This window comes from Panthera tigris, chromosome C2 (assembly GCF_018350195.1).
Source record: "Panthera tigris isolate Pti1 chromosome C2, P.tigris_Pti1_mat1.1, whole genome shotgun sequence".
In the NCBI taxonomy this organism is placed as follows: domain Eukaryota; kingdom Metazoa; phylum Chordata; class Mammalia; order Carnivora; family Felidae; genus Panthera; species Panthera tigris.
This window is the reverse complement of record NC_056668.1, coordinates 66,301,922-66,319,959: the sequence shown is the minus strand read 5'-3', so window position 1 is coordinate 66,319,959 and position 18,038 is coordinate 66,301,922. Positions and strand designations below refer to the sequence as shown.

At 32.2% G+C, this 18,038-nt stretch overlaps 1 protein-coding gene across 6 annotated transcripts in view; it reads right to left on the bottom strand.

Annotated features, from left to right (window-relative positions):
* STXBP5L (syntaxin binding protein 5L) overlaps positions 1-18,038 on the bottom strand; it is a 379,743-nt gene that overhangs the window by 190,664 nt on the left and 171,041 nt on the right. For all 6 annotated transcript variants that reach the window (XM_042999139.1, XM_042999138.1, XM_042999140.1 and 3 more), the window contains exons 8-9: positions 9,848-9,931; positions 4,326-4,449 (exon numbers count right to left, since the gene is read on the bottom strand). In XM_042999139.1, the coding sequence (XP_042855073.1) occupies positions 4,326-4,449; positions 9,848-9,931 (208 nt within the window). The remainder of the gene's footprint in view (positions 1-4,325; positions 4,450-9,847; positions 9,932-18,038) is intronic.

Below are 18,038 nucleotides of genomic sequence, written 5' to 3'. Positions count from 1 at the left end.
CAGAAAGAGACATAGAGAGAGGTTGGAGCAGAAAAACACATTTGAAAAAATAAAAGCCTGAAAATTTCCCCAATTTTGTGAGAGATATAAATTTCTAAATGTAAGAAGCTCTGTAACTCTTAAACAGAATGAATTTGAAGAAGAAAACTCTAGGCATATCATAGTCAAATTATTGAAAATAAAAGTTATAAAAATTTTGAAATTAGCCAGGGGAAAACAACAAATTATATACACGGGAACCAAATGTCAAAAACACCACACATTTCTCATTCAGAAACACTGTAAACCAGAAAATAATGGAACATTTTTAAAGCGTTCATTCAGCACCTTAAAAACAACACACACACATATACAAACTGTCAACCCAGAAATTTACATGCATCATAAATGTGCTTCAAGAATAAAAGAAAAAAAGAGAAGAGTTTTTAGATAAAGGAAGGTAAGTGAAATGCCAAATGATGTTGCTGTATCTTCAAGAACAAATGAAATTACAAAACTTCATAAATACAAAATTATATTAAGAAAATTATAAATAAAATACAGAATATTTTTCTTCTAATTAAAAAAATACTTAAGACTACTTAAAGCAAAAATTACAACAGTGTATTTAGAACATATATAACTATTATAATAGTATAAATGTAAATAAATATATATGATTATGAAGCTTCTACATTTTTTCATAAAGTGCTACAATGTTAACTCTAATTGACTGTGAAAAGTTAAAGAAGTATACTGTAATCCCTAGAGTAACTGATCAAAAAAATGTCTTAAGATAAAATGCCTACATGTAAATTAGAAGGAAATTCTAATAAAAACTTTCACATAATCCAGAAGACAAAAAAAAAAAAAAAAAAAAAAGAACGATGAAAGGAACAAAAAAAAAAACATCGGGCCAACAGAAAACAAATAACTTGGTGTGCCCAAATCCAATTCAATCAGTAATTACATTTTATATATATACATATATATATATATATATATATATATATATATATATACACATATATACACTTTTTTTTAATGTTTATTTATTTTTGACAGAGACAGAATGCGAGTGGGTTAGGGGCAGAGAGAGAGGGAGACACAGAAGCAGAAGCAGGCTCCAGGCTCTGAGCTGTCGGTACAGAGCCTGACGCGGGGCTTGAACTCACGAGCTGTGAGATCATGACCTGAGCCGAAGTCGGACGCTCAACCGACTGAGCCACCCAGGCGCCCCAATTACATTTAATATTAATGGACAAAATACTTTGACTAAGTGATAGAGATGAAAAAAAAAGACCCAACTGGGGCACCTCGGTGGCTCAACTGGTTGAGCGTCCAACTTTGGATCAGGTCATGATCTCATGGTTTGTGACTGCTGTCAGCACAGAGCCTGCTTCAGATCCTCTGCCAACCGGTCTCTCTGCCCCTCCCCCGCTCATGTGCTCTCTCTCAAAAATAAATAAACATTAAAAATAAAAAAGACCCAACTATATGCCCTCTATAGGAGACATAATGGATGCCTAACAATTAAGCCTCAAAAATACATGAAACAAAAAACGACAGAACTAAAGTAAAAAATGGTCATTCCATACTCTGTAGGAAATTTTAATACCATTCTCTCAGAAATTGATAACACTAGTCAAGTATCACTAAAATCAGAGGATCTGATTAATATTATCAATCACCTCGACCTACTTGATTTTTAAAGTATATAAAGCAGAAATGAACAGAATTACAGGGAAAAATCTATAATAATAGAATTTTAACTTACCTCTCTCAAAATTGGAAAATCAAACAATAAAAACTTAGCAAAGATTTAAAATACAAAGAAAACACAAATTCAAGTTTGACCTTTGTATTGGAAATGTATTCTTTTCAAGCGTACTTGGAACTTTGTAGTAATTATTTGTTTATGTCTAATTATAAAGCAAATCACAGTAAATTTTGTAGAACTAGTATCACGCCACATTCTCAGACTACAGTTAGTTTCCAAATCTATAACAAAACACATTTTTAGAAATTATAAAACAAATGTCTAACTCAGACATCAAAGAAATTATAATAGAAATTAGAAAATACCTCAAACTGAATATTAATGAAAATTAAAATTTTTTAATAAGATTAATATCAAAACTTATAGAATACAGCTAAAGTACTACTTAGAAAAATTTTTATTTTCTAAAATAAAAATAGGTGAAATGTAACAAAATGAACCTGAAGAATATAGATAAATATGACAATGAATGCCTTTATTGTAAAAATCACTGATGTCTGCTTAACTATGGTGAGGCAATGGTATTTAACTTAATCTATATGTTATGAGACAGGTGCTGATGTTTTCAACAACCTGTGAACAGAATTTTAGCCCTTTCAACAGGAAAACAGAATTATAGTTGACTCTTGAACAGCATGGGTTTGAACTGTGTGGGTCTACTCATGTAAAGATTTTTTAAAAGTTTTTAGTCAAATTCCAGTTAGTTAATATACAGTATAATATTAGTTTCAGGTGTACAAGTCACTCCGGAAAACAATATGAAGATTCCTCAAAAAGTTAAAAATAGAACTACCCTTCAATCCAGCAATTGCACTATTAGGTATTTGCCCAAAAAACATAAAACTAATTCAGGGCTGCCTAGGTGGCTCAGTCCATTAAGCATCCAACTCTTGATCTCAGGTAAGGTCATGATCTCATGATTCGTGGGATTGAGACCCGAGTCGGGCTATGTGCTGACAGCACAGAATTTGCTTAGGATTCTCTTTCTCCTTTCTTTCTCTGCCCCTCCCTCCCCCACCCTCTCTTTCTCAAAATAAATAAATATATAAGCTTTAAAAAAAAACCTAGTGATTCAAAGGAATAGATTTTTAAAAATAAATATAGTACTGTAAATATATCTTTTCTTTCTATGATTTTAATAACATTTCCTTTTCTCCAGCTTGCCTTATTGTAAGAATACAGTATATGATACATATAACATACAAAATACGTATTAATTGACTGTGTTTATCAGTAAGGCTTCTAGTCAACAGTATGCTGTTATTAGACAAGTTTTGGAGGAGTCAAAAGTTATATATACGTAGATTTTCAACTGCATGAGGATCCGTGCCTCATCTCCCATACTGTTCTAGGGTCAACTGTACAGAAAACAACCCTAACTTATAAATATGGATATGGTGAAACATATGAAAGTATTAAATATCTAATCCAGCCAAAAAGAACTCGTATAGAAGTTGACAGTCAAGAAGAATAGAAGTAAACAGAAAATTTATGAATAAATCATATTACACACATACAAAAAAAAGGCATAAGGATTTTAGGGGGAGGAGAAAAAGTAAACTCATCATAGAAATAAATATTTAAATCTGAGTGGGAGGTATAGCAAATAACTATCCAAGGTTTCTATACTGGCAATCTGTAAATGAAGCATCTGAAAGTAAGTGAGTAAATGCAAAGTAATCTCTAAGTAAAGCTGCTAGGTTAAATGTTGTAATAATTTAATAATTTGTAAATGGAACATGCAAATGTGATACAAAAAAGGACAGACCAACACAAGATGGAATAAGTGGATCTTGTGGTTTATGGGTCATTCATTATAAAGAAATAATACTAAATTTTCTAAATCTGACACTATAATAAATGCTCAGAAAATATAAAATAGACTGTGTTTGATTAACTGCTAGGTTTTGACCTCTCTATTCTTACAACCAATGATATAAGGTAAACATGGAACTCAGATCACTACCAATATTCTCAGAAATAAAATGGTCATCTGAATAAAAGATACTCATACATTTGAACTTTTTATTCTGCCCAGTGAGACAGGTACAATATAAACCTTAAATACATCCTTTTGATAAGGAAGATAATAAGAAATATAATCTACAATGAAAACCATAGTTCTTATAATTTAATGGAATCAAATGGTAGAAATGGAAATAAGTGAGAGAATCTAGAAAATGACAAACTATAAACCAGTTTAGGAATTAGGTCTGAAGGTCAGATCTATATGGTGTCATTCTCACTATCTCTGTAACCCTTAAAACTGGACAGATTTTCTACATTATCTCCTGTGCTTCAGATACATCAAACATCCATCATTCAGTTTTGGTTGGAAAGGTCTCTATATAAGTATCACAAAGTAGGAAAGTGGATAGACACAGGGGAGGGGAAGTACAGAAAGTTTGGAGTATAATGTGGGGATCTGAAGGAGGTATAAAGAGGTATTTAAAATCAGAAGTTACATCCTATTACTTTCTTTCAAACACACTGATCCCACCTATTCCACTTCAAGTCTAGGCACTATATCTCCAGAGTTTATTTCTTTGGAAAGCATACACCTTACCATGTGGAATTGTAGTCTGGAAAGGACGACTTGGGCTTTTCAGGTTCCATAAAGTCAAGCTACCATCTGAATGGCTGCACATGAATTGTTTGCCCTCATGATGCCAATCAATTGAATGAATAGCCTAATGAAACAGCAATTAAAAACAAGTGGGGAGGGGGAAAGTTGATATGTTATAGCATTCTATATTCCAAAGGAAATATATTCTGAAATAAAATTATTATACCAACAATACTTAATAAACATACATAATTTTTCTGACCCAGATCATACTACCTTTAGCTCTAGTCCTCTATAAGCTTATAGAAAACTACAAAAAATAATCTCCTGAGATAAAAGTTAGGTACATTTCATAATATCATTATAGCCTAGAACTTTTTGTTATAAATTCTATGTCCTCCCTGTATCCTATATGATTATTTGAAAAATTATTTACATAGAAATAAAAGCAAGGTTATCTGAATATGATTTCTGGAAAGGTAGAGGCCTACTTTCACCTAAAGTAGCCAATTTTTTTTTTTTTTCTCTATAAGATGGGTTTTCTTTTATTGAAAATTATTTTTTAGAAACTTTTGTAGTTTTATTTCAGGAGTTACATTTGTGTTTATACTTTATACTTTTTATTTTTATTTATTTATTTATTTTTTTAATATATGAAATTTACTGTCAAATTGGTTTCCATACAACACCCAGTGCTCATCCCAAAAGGTGCCCTCCTCAATACCCATCACCCACCCTGCCCTCCCTCCCACCCCCCATCAACCCTCAGTTTGTTCTCAGTTTTTAACAGTCTCTTATGCTTTGGCTCTCTCCCACTCTAACCTCTTTTTTTTTTTTTTTTTTTTTTTTTTTTTTTTTTCCCTCCCCCATGGGTTTCTGTTATGTTTCTCAGGATCCACATAAGAGTGAAACCATATGGTATCTGTCTTTCTCTGTATGGCTTATTTCACTTAGCATCACACTCTCCAGTTCCATCCATGTTGCTAAAGTAGCCAATTTAAAAAATAATTTACATAAGAGCTACCATCTGAGGGCTTACTATGTGCTAGACCCCTTGGAAAACACTTTATTTATATTAACTCTATTAATTTTATTAAAAAGGTATTATTTTTTCCAATTTGCACATGGTGAAATAGGCCTACAGAGATTGATATACTTGTTCAGGTCACACAATTCAAAGCCAAGGTCTATCCAACCACAAAACCCACATTCTCAATCATTTTACCATATTGCTTCTAACATGAATTATTTAAGTGACTTGGCAATTTAGGGTTTAAGGAAGAAGGATTTAAATCTTTTTTTATACTTCTAATTTCACTCTGAAGATGTGAAATACATAAAATTAACAAGTAATTATTCCAGTTTCACATATTGTTTTATTCCCAGTGGTAGCACAGTGCCTTGCATAAAATAGATACTCAATATCTGTTGTATGAATAATAATGTTATCATATATTTCCACAGCTTGGTATTCTTTCTAAATCATAAAGTTTATATGGACTTTGGATAATGCATAAAAGCTGAACAGATATGTACAACATTACCCTTTCCTTAAAGGAACTTTCAAAACTGCAAAATAGGGAAGACTGAAATAAATGAATATTAATAATAGTTATTGTTTGGAACTTTTAACATAAATATGCATATATATTTGCATATAAAACTAAGATACACACACACACACAAACACCATATACTAAGATATGTGTATTTAAAACTAATTTATTGTTTGTTTTCCAAACTGTAAGTATTATTACAGTTAGAGATAATTGATGGCTAGAGTAATCATTAAATACATCATAAAAGGACATAGGATATGAGCTGTACCTCAAGATAGGTAAGATTTAATTAAATGAAAAGACAACATGGAACCCTGGACTTATTTTCTCTCTCATCCTGGTCTTCATTACTAAAGACTTTTTTTTTTTTTTTTTTTTTTTTTTTTTTTTTTGCCAGGGTTCAGTAGAGGCAGTTAGAGGAAAATACTCTTCATCTTTTCCTTTGCTCATTCTCACTATTTTGGGTAGATCAAGGGAAATGTTTTAATTTTTACGTGTTAACTTGATGAACTCAATGTAAAGTTCTCTCAGACTGCTTTGCTATGAATGATGGAGGCAGAGAGATCATCTCCAGCCCTAACCCTTCTTCCTATCTTACTGAATTTCTTCCTACCTACTGGGGAAGACAAGTACAAAAATAATAGCTACAACATAAAAGCAAAATAAGTCTAAGTGCCATGAAAGATATATACTTATTGTACACTTATAGGTAAGAATAGGAATCTAAAACCAGTTTGTTATTAGAGAAGGCCAAATAGTGCATCACTGAAGAACTGGCATTTGAATACATTTAATGGGTAAGTACCCAATTTCTATTAATTTGATTATACCCTACTCCTTTCTTAAAAAAGGACCTTAAGGTTCTGAAGAAAAACCAAAAATGAAACAAAGCAAAAAACAAAAACACACACAAATATAATATAACTAATACAAGAAGAATTTTTAAAAAGATAGAAAATAAAATACGGAAGATAAAACACTAGTTAGTTTGGTCAACTCGATGGCTGTGATTGAGTTTCTCTCTACAACAAAAAAGAAAAAGGAAACCCAAAAAGCAGATATCAGTATGAAAAAGGAAAATCAGTGGCTACTCAAGGAATTAAAAGGTTATCGTCATGTCAAACTCTGAGGGTTTTCACTGTAAGAGATTATTTAGAAATATTGACGTAATGAAACAAAAATGTCACAGCTAATGTGGGAGTAAATTCATATAGTTATTTCTGAAAACTATGTTGGATTTATAAAACAAACCTTTCAATTCATCGATGGCTATTCATCAAGGGGCTAGTTAGGTAGTCCAAATAGCTTTCCAGTGGCTAAAAAGTAATTAGGATTTTGATATGCAAAAGAGGAAAGAAGGGAGTTCATGACAAGGAATTAGCTGGAGCAAAGGCTTGGAGGTGGAAAATAAATGGTATGTTTAGCAGATAGTAATATGCCTTAAGTGTGAGGAGTGCTTATAAAGATTCATGGCATTAAACTAAAAAGAAAAGATAACATTGGGATCTTAAATCTCCTGTCAAGGAATAGAGATTTTGTATTGTTGATAATTGGGAGCCATTCAAAGTTTCTGAGGTAGAGAATTACATGATCTGTGTCTTAAAATGATAATCTTGTTAGTGAAAGATACTGAAAAGGTAAGATATCAGAGGAAATGCAATTAGTTAAAAGGCTATCATAGTCTTCCAGGCAAGAGATAACAACCTAGATTAGAACATTGAATGTGGGAATGAAAAAAAGAGAGGAAATGAATGATAGGCAATATAACAGAATCAAGAGACTACAAAACTGATAGCATAGGATATGTAAAGAAGAAAGATCAAATATGACTCTAAGGGTTACAAACTGGAATAAATAATCAAAATTTAAAAACTGAAAAAGAGAACACAGAATAAGGTTTAGGTCTTTAAATGTAAATTCAGTGTCAATGAGATATTTATCTGGACTTATGTGATACATTGTTAGATACATGGATCAAGAGCTCAGGAGAAAGGTAAGGGTTAGAGATACATTGATTTTAAATTTATTAACATAAAATTAATATTTGAAATGATGGGAAAAAGACATGAATACAAATGTAAACTGGAGGAGAAATCAAGAGGGTAAAGATATAGAATCCTGAAGAGTGTCTATAATTTAAAGGAAAACTAAGGAAAGAAGTGATGGAGAAAGGAGGGGCAAAAAATGAGGTAGAAAGACACAGACAAGGGAAGACACAATTTTAAGAAGGAGGGGCTGATGTAAAGCCACAGGTTTAATGAGAAACTTAAAAGACTATGAAGGGGTCACTATTTAAATAATGAAGAGGTCATTGGTGACTTATTAGAAACCGTTTCATAATAGTATTACAAGAAAATTCTAAATACAAGAGGTAAAAAGTGCTGAGGAAAGTCTTAAAAGTTTGGCAGTAAAATGATATATATAACTATCTCCATTAAAATGATAGGATATATAATTATGCATCACAGTAAATAGATTATATGTATATACTTACATATATATATAAGTCAATATTTAAAATGATTTTTAGGTATAAAGTGGGTGTAGTGTAATACTCTACTGACTTAAACATTGTTAATGTTTATTTGAAAATTTCACTAAAAGTTGTTTTTGCTCACTTTTTAAGGTTAGAACTCTTCCTTCTACACTGTTTTAGGGCATAAAAAAAACCAGCTGAGTCAGCATTTTGCTCTGGATTTCCTTTTTCAATGGCCTACTCTATTTCCAATTGGCTAAATACTCAGATCATATTTGTACTTTTATCTAGCTACTAGTCATCTTTATATTTTGTGTATTTAACAAAAGAAAAATCTAGCTTAGCTCCCTAGGGACTTCTCTCCTTATGATTCAAGATGCAATAGAAGTTCATCACACAGAGCATAAATGTATGACATCACCTGCAGGGTATCTTCCACCAATCATGACCAAATTACCCAACTGAGTACTTCTGAACTCTGTCACTATGAGAATTATCTTGTATATACCATAAAATCTTAGTTTGCAAGAACCACTAAGAAACAAATTGTGTGTGTGTGTGGTTATGAAATAGCCAAAAGCTTCTATCTTTAAGCATCGAATTTAAAAATTCAACTGTTATGAAAGGATGGGAGGTAGAACATGAAGAAATGTGGTTTTTTTAAATTTTTCTATTTATCTCAGTGTTGCCTTAAATTCTTCTGCATTCTTCCCATATAAGTGCGGGTGATACCAGATAATGATTATTTGACCTGTATTTTCCTAACTCTCCCTACTTTACTATTTTTAAAATTGAATTGAGAGCTTACATTTTATATCTACAACTATAAGAGGTAATTACCCTTTTTCACTTTTTGCCCCAACCTATCTTCATATTAGGTTCTTCTGAAAGGGGAAATCATTAATGGTATAGAATCAATCTTTAAACAACTAGAGTATTAATGCAGAGTCTATTCTCTGATAAACAGCAGTTCATTGCTTTCTCTAAATGAAAACCTAATGGTCTCAACTATGTACAATAAAACTTCCTTCAAGATCATACTGACTCTTAAGTATTACTATTTACAAAATCAATCTTTATTCTGAGAAGGCAAGTATTGTATGATAAGGCCTTTCAAACTGATCTCTTAAATTCTCTGCCACAGAAAAAGAATTTTCTAAGGAAGTTGTGAATAGTGTCTTTAAAGATCTTAAGGGTACTGAGTGAGGCAAGACATAACCATGGAAAACCTAAAGAAGGAAAAGGATAGATATTAGGCATCAATGTATATAAGATGCCAAAAGGGACCCAAAAACAGTCAATGGAGAATTCTCATTCAGAACAATCCAGAGTTAAAACTTGTGCAAATGCCAATGGTCAATATGAGGCACTGGGTCAGAACCAGGCAGTTTCCCAATGATAAAACTTGGTAATGTACAAAGCTTAGAGTAGAAAACAGGCACAAAGTTATAATATCCTTTTCAAATATTTCAGTAGAAATCACTTACCTCATCATAATAAACTCTCAGTTCTGCTCTTTTAGATTTCAAGTCCCAGAATACTACAGTACCATTTTCATAACCTATCAGCAACTGGAAAACATTAGAACAATAATTTTTGTAATTCCAACATTAATTTTACTTGATCCAAATAAAGCTTAATGTTAATACAATAAAGCAAAATCATAACACAAAACACAACTTTATTTAGAATATCAATTTTTCTAGAGCCTGAATATATATTTCCTATTTAAAAAAATGGCAAATAAACTCTAGTTCAATATAAAATATTTACCAATGAAATCTGCCTCGTTACAAAGAGAAATTGAGGAAACATAAATATATAAGAACAGAAAAATAAATGACAAAATTGGAACAAAGAAAAATGGAATAGAAAATGAAGATGAAATAAAGGGTGAAATGGGATAAGTTTAATGACTAATGTACATGCCATTCAGTTCTATGTACTGCAAAAATATGGCCACAAATTGGTTTCTAATTTCTTTATATCAAATCCAACTTTCTCTCAGAGTTATGTATTTTATTTTATTTTATTTTATTTTATTTTATTTTATTTTTTCAATATATGAAATGTATTGTCAAATTGGTTTCCATACAACACCCAGTGCTCATCCCAAAAGGTGCCCTCCTCAATACCCATCACCCACCCTCCCCTCCCACCCCCCATCAACCCTCAGTTTGTTCTTAGTTTTTAAGAGTCTCTTATGCTTTGGCTCTCATTATGGAAAGAGCCTAAATGTCCATCAACTGATGAATGGATAAAGAAATTGTGGTTTATATACACAATGGAGTACTACGTGGCAATGAGAAAGAATGAAATATGGCCTTTTGTAGCAACATGGATGGAACTGGAGGGTGTTATGCTAAGTGAAATAAGCCATACAGAGAGTGGGTGAGTTATGTATTTTAAACTGGTGATTTATGAACCATAAAAAGTTCACAAACATATTCTAGAGGTTCACATCATTAAAAATGGTTGATATTTATAAATCAATAAAGAAGACAACAAAATACATGTTTTCAGTTTAAAAAAGAAGTATTTGAGAACAGATAATGATTAATAGATGATCATATTCAACTCATTTGGCTAATTACTGCTAGCCATGCTGATTTTTATTATCATATAATTCTGAGTTATTATTTGTAGTTATATTGTTATATTTACTCTGTCATTAGTTTAAAAAAACAGGAAGGATAAAAATGGGCCAGTGCTCAAATAATGATAATATTTTCCACAAATCTGCCTTAAGATGATTTTACTAAAACACAGTAGTATTTCCCTGATAAACATTCTTACACAATACATAAAAATGTTTCAATAATTCTAAAACATCAGAGGTAAAAACAGAAAATAGAGTGGTGGTTATAAGCTACTCCTATATATCATCCTGAGACCTAATCACTTACCTCAACATTTTATAATAGGACACAAAAAAATGACAAAAATAAATGAGCTGGTTTTAACTGGAAATGTAAATTTTTCAAATATCGTATTATGAAATAAATGTATATTTGAAGCTATAACATGTTTAAAGGTTTTATTTTTAACTTTATTTTTTAATTAAAAATATTTGAGTACAGTTGATCCAGAATGTTACATTAATTTCAGGTGTACAACATAATAATTCAACTTCTTTATATGTTATACTATGCTCATCACAAGTGTAACCACCATCTGTCACCATACAACTCTATTACAGTATCATTGACTATATTCCCTATGCTGTGCCTTTTATTTCTGTGACATATTCATTCCATAACTGGAAACCTGTATCTCCCACTCCCCTTCACCCATTTGGCCCATCCCCCACCCCTCTCCTCTCTGGCAATCATCAATTTGTTCTTATAGGTCCGATTCTGTTTTTTGTTTGTTTATTCATTTGTTTTGTTAGATTCCACATATGAGTAAAATCATATGGTATTTGTCTTTCTCAATCTGACTTCTTTCACTTAGCATAATACTTTCTAGGTCTATCCATGTTATCACAAATGTAACAATCACATCTTTTTTATGATTACAAATATTCCATTGTGTATATATACCACAACTTTCTTGTTCATTTGTCTATTGATGAATACTTAGGTTGCTTCCATATCTTGGCTATTGTCAATAATGCTGCAATAAACACGGGCGCACATATCTTTCTGAGTTAGTATAATTGGTTTATTTGAGTAAATACCCAGTGGTGGAATTATTGGATCATATGCTTTTTTTTTTTTTGAGAGAGAGAGAGAGAGAGAGAGAGAGAGAGAGAGAGAGAGAGAGAGAGGATGAGCTAGGGAGAGGGGCAAAGGGAGAGGGAGAGAATCTTAAGCACGCTCCACACGCAGAGCCTGTCATGGGGCTCAATCCAACAATACTGGGATCATTACCTGAGCCAAAATCAAGAGTTGAACTCAACTGATTGAGTCACCCAGGCACTCCATTTGTATTTTTAATTTTCAAAGGCAACCTACTGAATTGGTGAAGTTACTTGTACGTGATATCTCAATAAGGGGTTAATATACAAAATGTATGAAGAACTTATATAACTCAACACCAAAAAATAATCTGACTAAAAGTGGGCAGGGGACCTAACTACACATTTTTTCAGAAAAGACATACAGATGGCCAACAGAGACATGATAAGATACTCAACAACACTAATCATCAGGGAAACACAAATCAAAACCACAATGAGATACCACCTTACACCTGTCAGAATGACTAAAATAAAAAAGGTTTCAACATTAAATTACACAGTAAATTTTAAAATTGATTTGCAAAAATTTGAGCTTTACATACTAAATTGAAATAAAGTAAATGACAATGACTTGCTAAATTAAAAAAGTCAAAAGTAAGTGTAAACTTTAAAAATATTTGTTAAAATTTATAAAACATCATAAATACTATACTAAGATGCCTTTTAACTTCAAATCAGCTCTTTTTGCATACTATAGAAAATGATGTATCATTAAACCAATTCCTATGGAATCTATGGAAAGGAGGTTTGTAACTCTAAAAAGTTCAGAAAATCTCACTTAGCAAGAGAATGAATAATATAACCTTTCAAAATTGGAAGCCTAAGATGTAATGAAATAATAATCTAAAATGCTATATTTTTTCATAGAAACATCTGAAAGATAGTTTTTTGTTTATAAAACATTACCAGCAATAGCCTCATTAAATCACAAAATATAAACTACCTAGCCTCAAAATGTCATACTTTACTGACATAACTATACATTATGATATAATAAGTATAAAAAAATACTAGAATCACTTAGAGAATTGAGAAAGAGAAAAGCTCCTGATACCCAGAGACATCTGACAAGGACACTCTGTGACCATGATGAATCAAGACAAGATCAATCCGTACGTAATATGTCTGACCACAGCAAAACATGAATATCACCCAAGTCACAAAAATATATTATATATACATTTTATCTAATTATATATTATATTACTATATAATATAATATTAAACATTTATCCCTCAAAATAGAAGTTAAGTACTGTAAAGGCAAAGGAGGTGACTTTCTGACTATATCATCAAGACTTGGAACAGTATCTGAAGAAAATAGGTATCTGATAAGTATCTATTAACTTATTAAATACCACAAAATCAAAATCACAGATACTATGTTTCCTAACAACTATGAAATAAAATTAGAAGTTATTAACAAAACTATTTTGGAAACTAAAAAATACACTTCTAAATAATTATGGTCAAAGAAGAAATTATAGTGAAAAGTATGAAACAGAACTGAACAAAAATGCCTTATATTAAAACTTGTGAGATACAGATTTAGCCTCATCAAGAACAAAAATTATTGTTTTAGAAATACATATTAAAAGAGGAAAATTTTTTAATTTTTTACTGATATAAGCATTTCACTTTATAAAGTCAAGAAATAAAAAGAGCAAACTTCAAGAAATGGGAAAAAATAGTAAGTCACCTTATCCAAGAGTAAAGGATATCTTTCACTTTTTCAAATATACTTTTATACCTTTCAGGAAGTTTGATATTTTCCATATATAAATTTTATTATTAATTTTATAGCTAATCACTTTGAAGTTTTTGGTTTCTATTTTAAGTTGGATCTTCTCTTCATTATCTTTTTTTGAAAGTGCATTGTTTCTATGGTTAGGTTTTAGTATAATACCTTATAAATTTTTTTATTATTTATACTCATTTTAGTGTTCATTTTATTAAGCATTTTGGATATACTATCACATAATCAAAAACAGAGACTTGCACTTCTTTCTTTCCAATTTTATGACTCTAATTATTTTCACTTCTCTTAACTGCATTACTAAAACATCCTATAGTATTAAAAACAGTGGAGAAGGTGAGCATCCTTGTTTTCTTCTTGCCTTTAGTGGCAATGTCCCTAATATTTCCCTACTTAGATCCTGGATTCTCTATATATTTAATATATATAGCTAAGAGAGTATGAATTGATTCATTTCTTAAATAAATTTCTTCTATCAGGAATACGTGTTTAATAAATATTTTTATTGAGGGACAGAGAAAAGCACACAAATTATGGATGTGTCTTTAAATGACTATGAAGTGAATATACCTATGAAATTACTACCTGGGTCAAAAAATATAATTGAAAAACAAGAAATAGAATAAAAACAATACAAGACACTCAGAAGCCTATTTCATGCCCTCAATGAGTCAACATTCCCGTTTCCTCTTTATCCTCTAAAAGTAACTACTGACTTCTGGGGCACCTGGGTGGCTCAGTCGGTTAAGGGTTAAGGCTCTTGATTTCAGCTCAGGTCATGATCTCAGGGTTCATGAGTTTGAGCTCTGCACAGAACTCTGCACTGACAGTGCAGAGCCTGCTTGGGATTCTCACTCTCCCTCTCCCTTTGTCCCTCCCCTGCTCATGCTCTCTTTCAAAATAAAATGAATACACTTTTAAAAAAAATTAAAAGTAACTACCGACTTCTAACACTGTAGGTTATCAGTATCTGTTTTTGAATTTTATATGAGTGGAATTATATATTAAATATCCTTTTCTGTCCTGCTCCTACTTTTGAACATGATATTTATAGCAGTAATTCACTAACTTTTATTAATGTAATAGTATTCCATTGTTTGGGTATGACAATTCCACAGTTTATTCATCTGACAGGTAATATAGTAATGTTGCTATAAATAAGCTTGTATATGTCTTTTAGTGAATATGCATATGCATTTCTGTCAGGTATATACTGATTCATGGGGTAAGAATATGTTTAACTTTAATAGATAATGCCAAGTAGTTTTCCAAAGTGGTTGTACCAATTTTTTTTCTACAAGCTACATATGAGACCTCCAATTCTTTCTCATCTTTTTAAAACAACTAATATTATCAATAGCTGCACAATATTAAATGGAAGAGGTTGTATGATAGGATCTTTGTCTTATTTCTGAATGCAGAAGAAAAACATTAATTCACCATTAAGGAGGATATTTTCATATTTTTGGGTAAATAAAGTTCAGAATAATAGAGTTCCTTTCTTCTAGTGTAACAAGAGATTTTTATTTACCACAAAGGGAAGGTGCATTTTATCAAATACTTACCTTTTTATTGTCATATGTTTTTTTCTCCATATTCCTGTTAATATGAAAATTCCATTTATTTTGAAAAGTTGAAACAATCTTGTATTCCTGGGATGAATGCAAATAGGTTGGGTTCCTTTGTGCGTTCTCTTTGATTCTTGATCAGACTTGCCAGAAATGCATCAGTTTTATTAGTGTTTTCACAGAATTAACTTTCATTTTTGCTAACGTACTACATTCTCTTTTTATGTTTATTTTAATTTTTTCTCTCATATTTTATATTAGAATTCTCTAGAAAAATAGAACAAGTAGGATGTATCTATAAAGAAAGATTTATTATAAGGAATTGGCTAATGTGATTATGAAGGCTGACAGGTCTAGAAGGGTTAACTGGTAAGGTTAATTGGCAAACTAGAAACCCAGAGAGCCAATAATGTAGTTCTAGTCTGAGTCTAATGGCATGAGAACTAGAAGAATCAATGGTGTAATCCCAATCTGAAGGCCATCAGGCCCCAGATCCAGGAAGAGCTGATGTTTCAGTTCAAGTCCAGAGGCAGGAAAAAGCTGATGTCCCAGTTTGAAAGTAGTCAGCCTATCTTGGAGGAAAGTCAGCCTTTTTGTTCTATTCAGGCAACTCATTCGATGAGGCCTGCTCACACTAGGGAGAGCAATCTACTCTACTCAGTCTACTTATTTGAACATTAATCTCATCCAGAGTACCTTCACAGAAACATCAGAATAATATTTGACCAAATATCTGGGCATCCCACAGTTCAGCTCATGTTAACACATAAAATTAACCTTCACATCTTTATTATCTTCTACTTTCTGAGTTTAATTCACTATTTTTTTTTTATATTTTATTTTTTTTTATTTATTTATTTATTTTTTTAATCTTTTTTTTTTTTTTTTTTTTTTAATATATGAAATTTACTGTCAAATTGGTTTCCATACAACACCCAGTGCTCATCCCAAAAGGTGCCCTCCTCAATACCCATCACCCACCCTGCCCTCCCTCCCACCCCCCATCAACCCTCAGTTTGTTCTCAGTTTTTAACAGTCTCTAATGCTTTGGCTCTCTCCCACTCTAACCTCTTTTTTTTTTTTTTTTCTTCCCCTCCCCCATGGGTTTCTGTTATGTTTCTCAGGATCCACATAAGAGTGAAACCATATGGTATCTGTCTTTCTCTGTATGGCTTATTTCACTTAGCATCACACTCTCCAGTTCCATCCATGTTGCTACAAAAGGCCATATTTCATTTTTTCTCATTGCCACGTAGTATTCCATTGTGTATATAAACCACAATTTCTTTATCCATTCATCAGTTGATGGACATTTAGGCTCTTTCCATAATTTGGCTATTGTTGAGAGTGCCGCTATAAACATTGGGGTACAGGTGCCCCTATGCATCAGTACTCCTGTATCCCTTGGATAAATTCCTAGCAGTGCTATTGCTGGGTCATAGGGTAGGTCTATTTTTAATTTTCTGAGGAACCTCCATACTGTTTTCCAGAGTGGCTGCACCAATTTGCATTCCCACCAACAGTGCAAGAGGGTTCCTGTTTCTCCACATCCTCTCCAGCATCTATAGTCTCCTGATTTCTTCATTTTGGCCACTCTGACTGGCGTAAGGTGGTATCTGAGTGTGGTTTTGATTTGTATTTCCCTGATGAGGAGCGACGTTGAACATCTTTTCATGTGCCTGTTGGCCATCCGGATGTCTTCTTTAGAGAAGTGTCTATTCATGTTTTCTGCCCATTTCTTCACTGGGTTATTTGTTTTTCGGGTGTGGAGTTTGATGAGCTCTTTATAGATTTTGGATACTAGCCCTTTGTCCGATGTGTCATTTGCAAATATCTTTTCCCATTCCGTTGGTTGCCTTTTAGTTTTGTTGGTTGTTTCCTTTGCTGTGCAGAAGCTTTTTATCTTCATAAGGTCCCAGTAATTCACTTTTGCTTTTAATTCCCTTGCCTTTGGGGATGTGCCGAGTAAGAGATTGCTACGGCTGAGGTCAGAGAGGTCTTTTCCTGCTTTCTCCTCTAAGGTTTTGATGGTTTCCTGTCTCACATTCAGGTCCTTTATCCATTTTGAGTTTATTTTTGTGAATGGTGTGAGAAAGTGGTCTAGTTTCAGCCTTCTGCATGTTGCTGTCCAGTTCTCCCAGCACCATTTGTTAAAGAGACTGTCTTTTTTCCATTGGATGTTCTTTCCTGCTTTGTCAAAGATGAGTTGGCCATACGTTTGTGGGTCTAGTTCTGGGGTTTCTATTCTATTCCATTGGTCTATGTGTCTGTTTTTATGCCAATACCATGCTGTCTTGATGATGACAGCTTTGTAGTAGAGGCTAAAGTCTGGGATTGTGATGCCTCCTGCTTTGGTCTTCTTCTTCAAAATTACTTTGGCTATTCGGGGCCTTTTGTGGTTCCATATGAATTTTAGGATGGCTTGTTCTAGTTTCGAGAAGAATGCTGGTGCAATTTTGATTGGGATTGCATTGAATGTGTAGATAGCTTTGGGTAGTATTGACATTTTGACAATATTTATTCTTCCAATCCATGAGCAGGGAATGTCTTTCCATTTCTTTATATCTTCTTCAATTACCTGCATAAGCTTTCTATAGTTTTCAGCATACAGA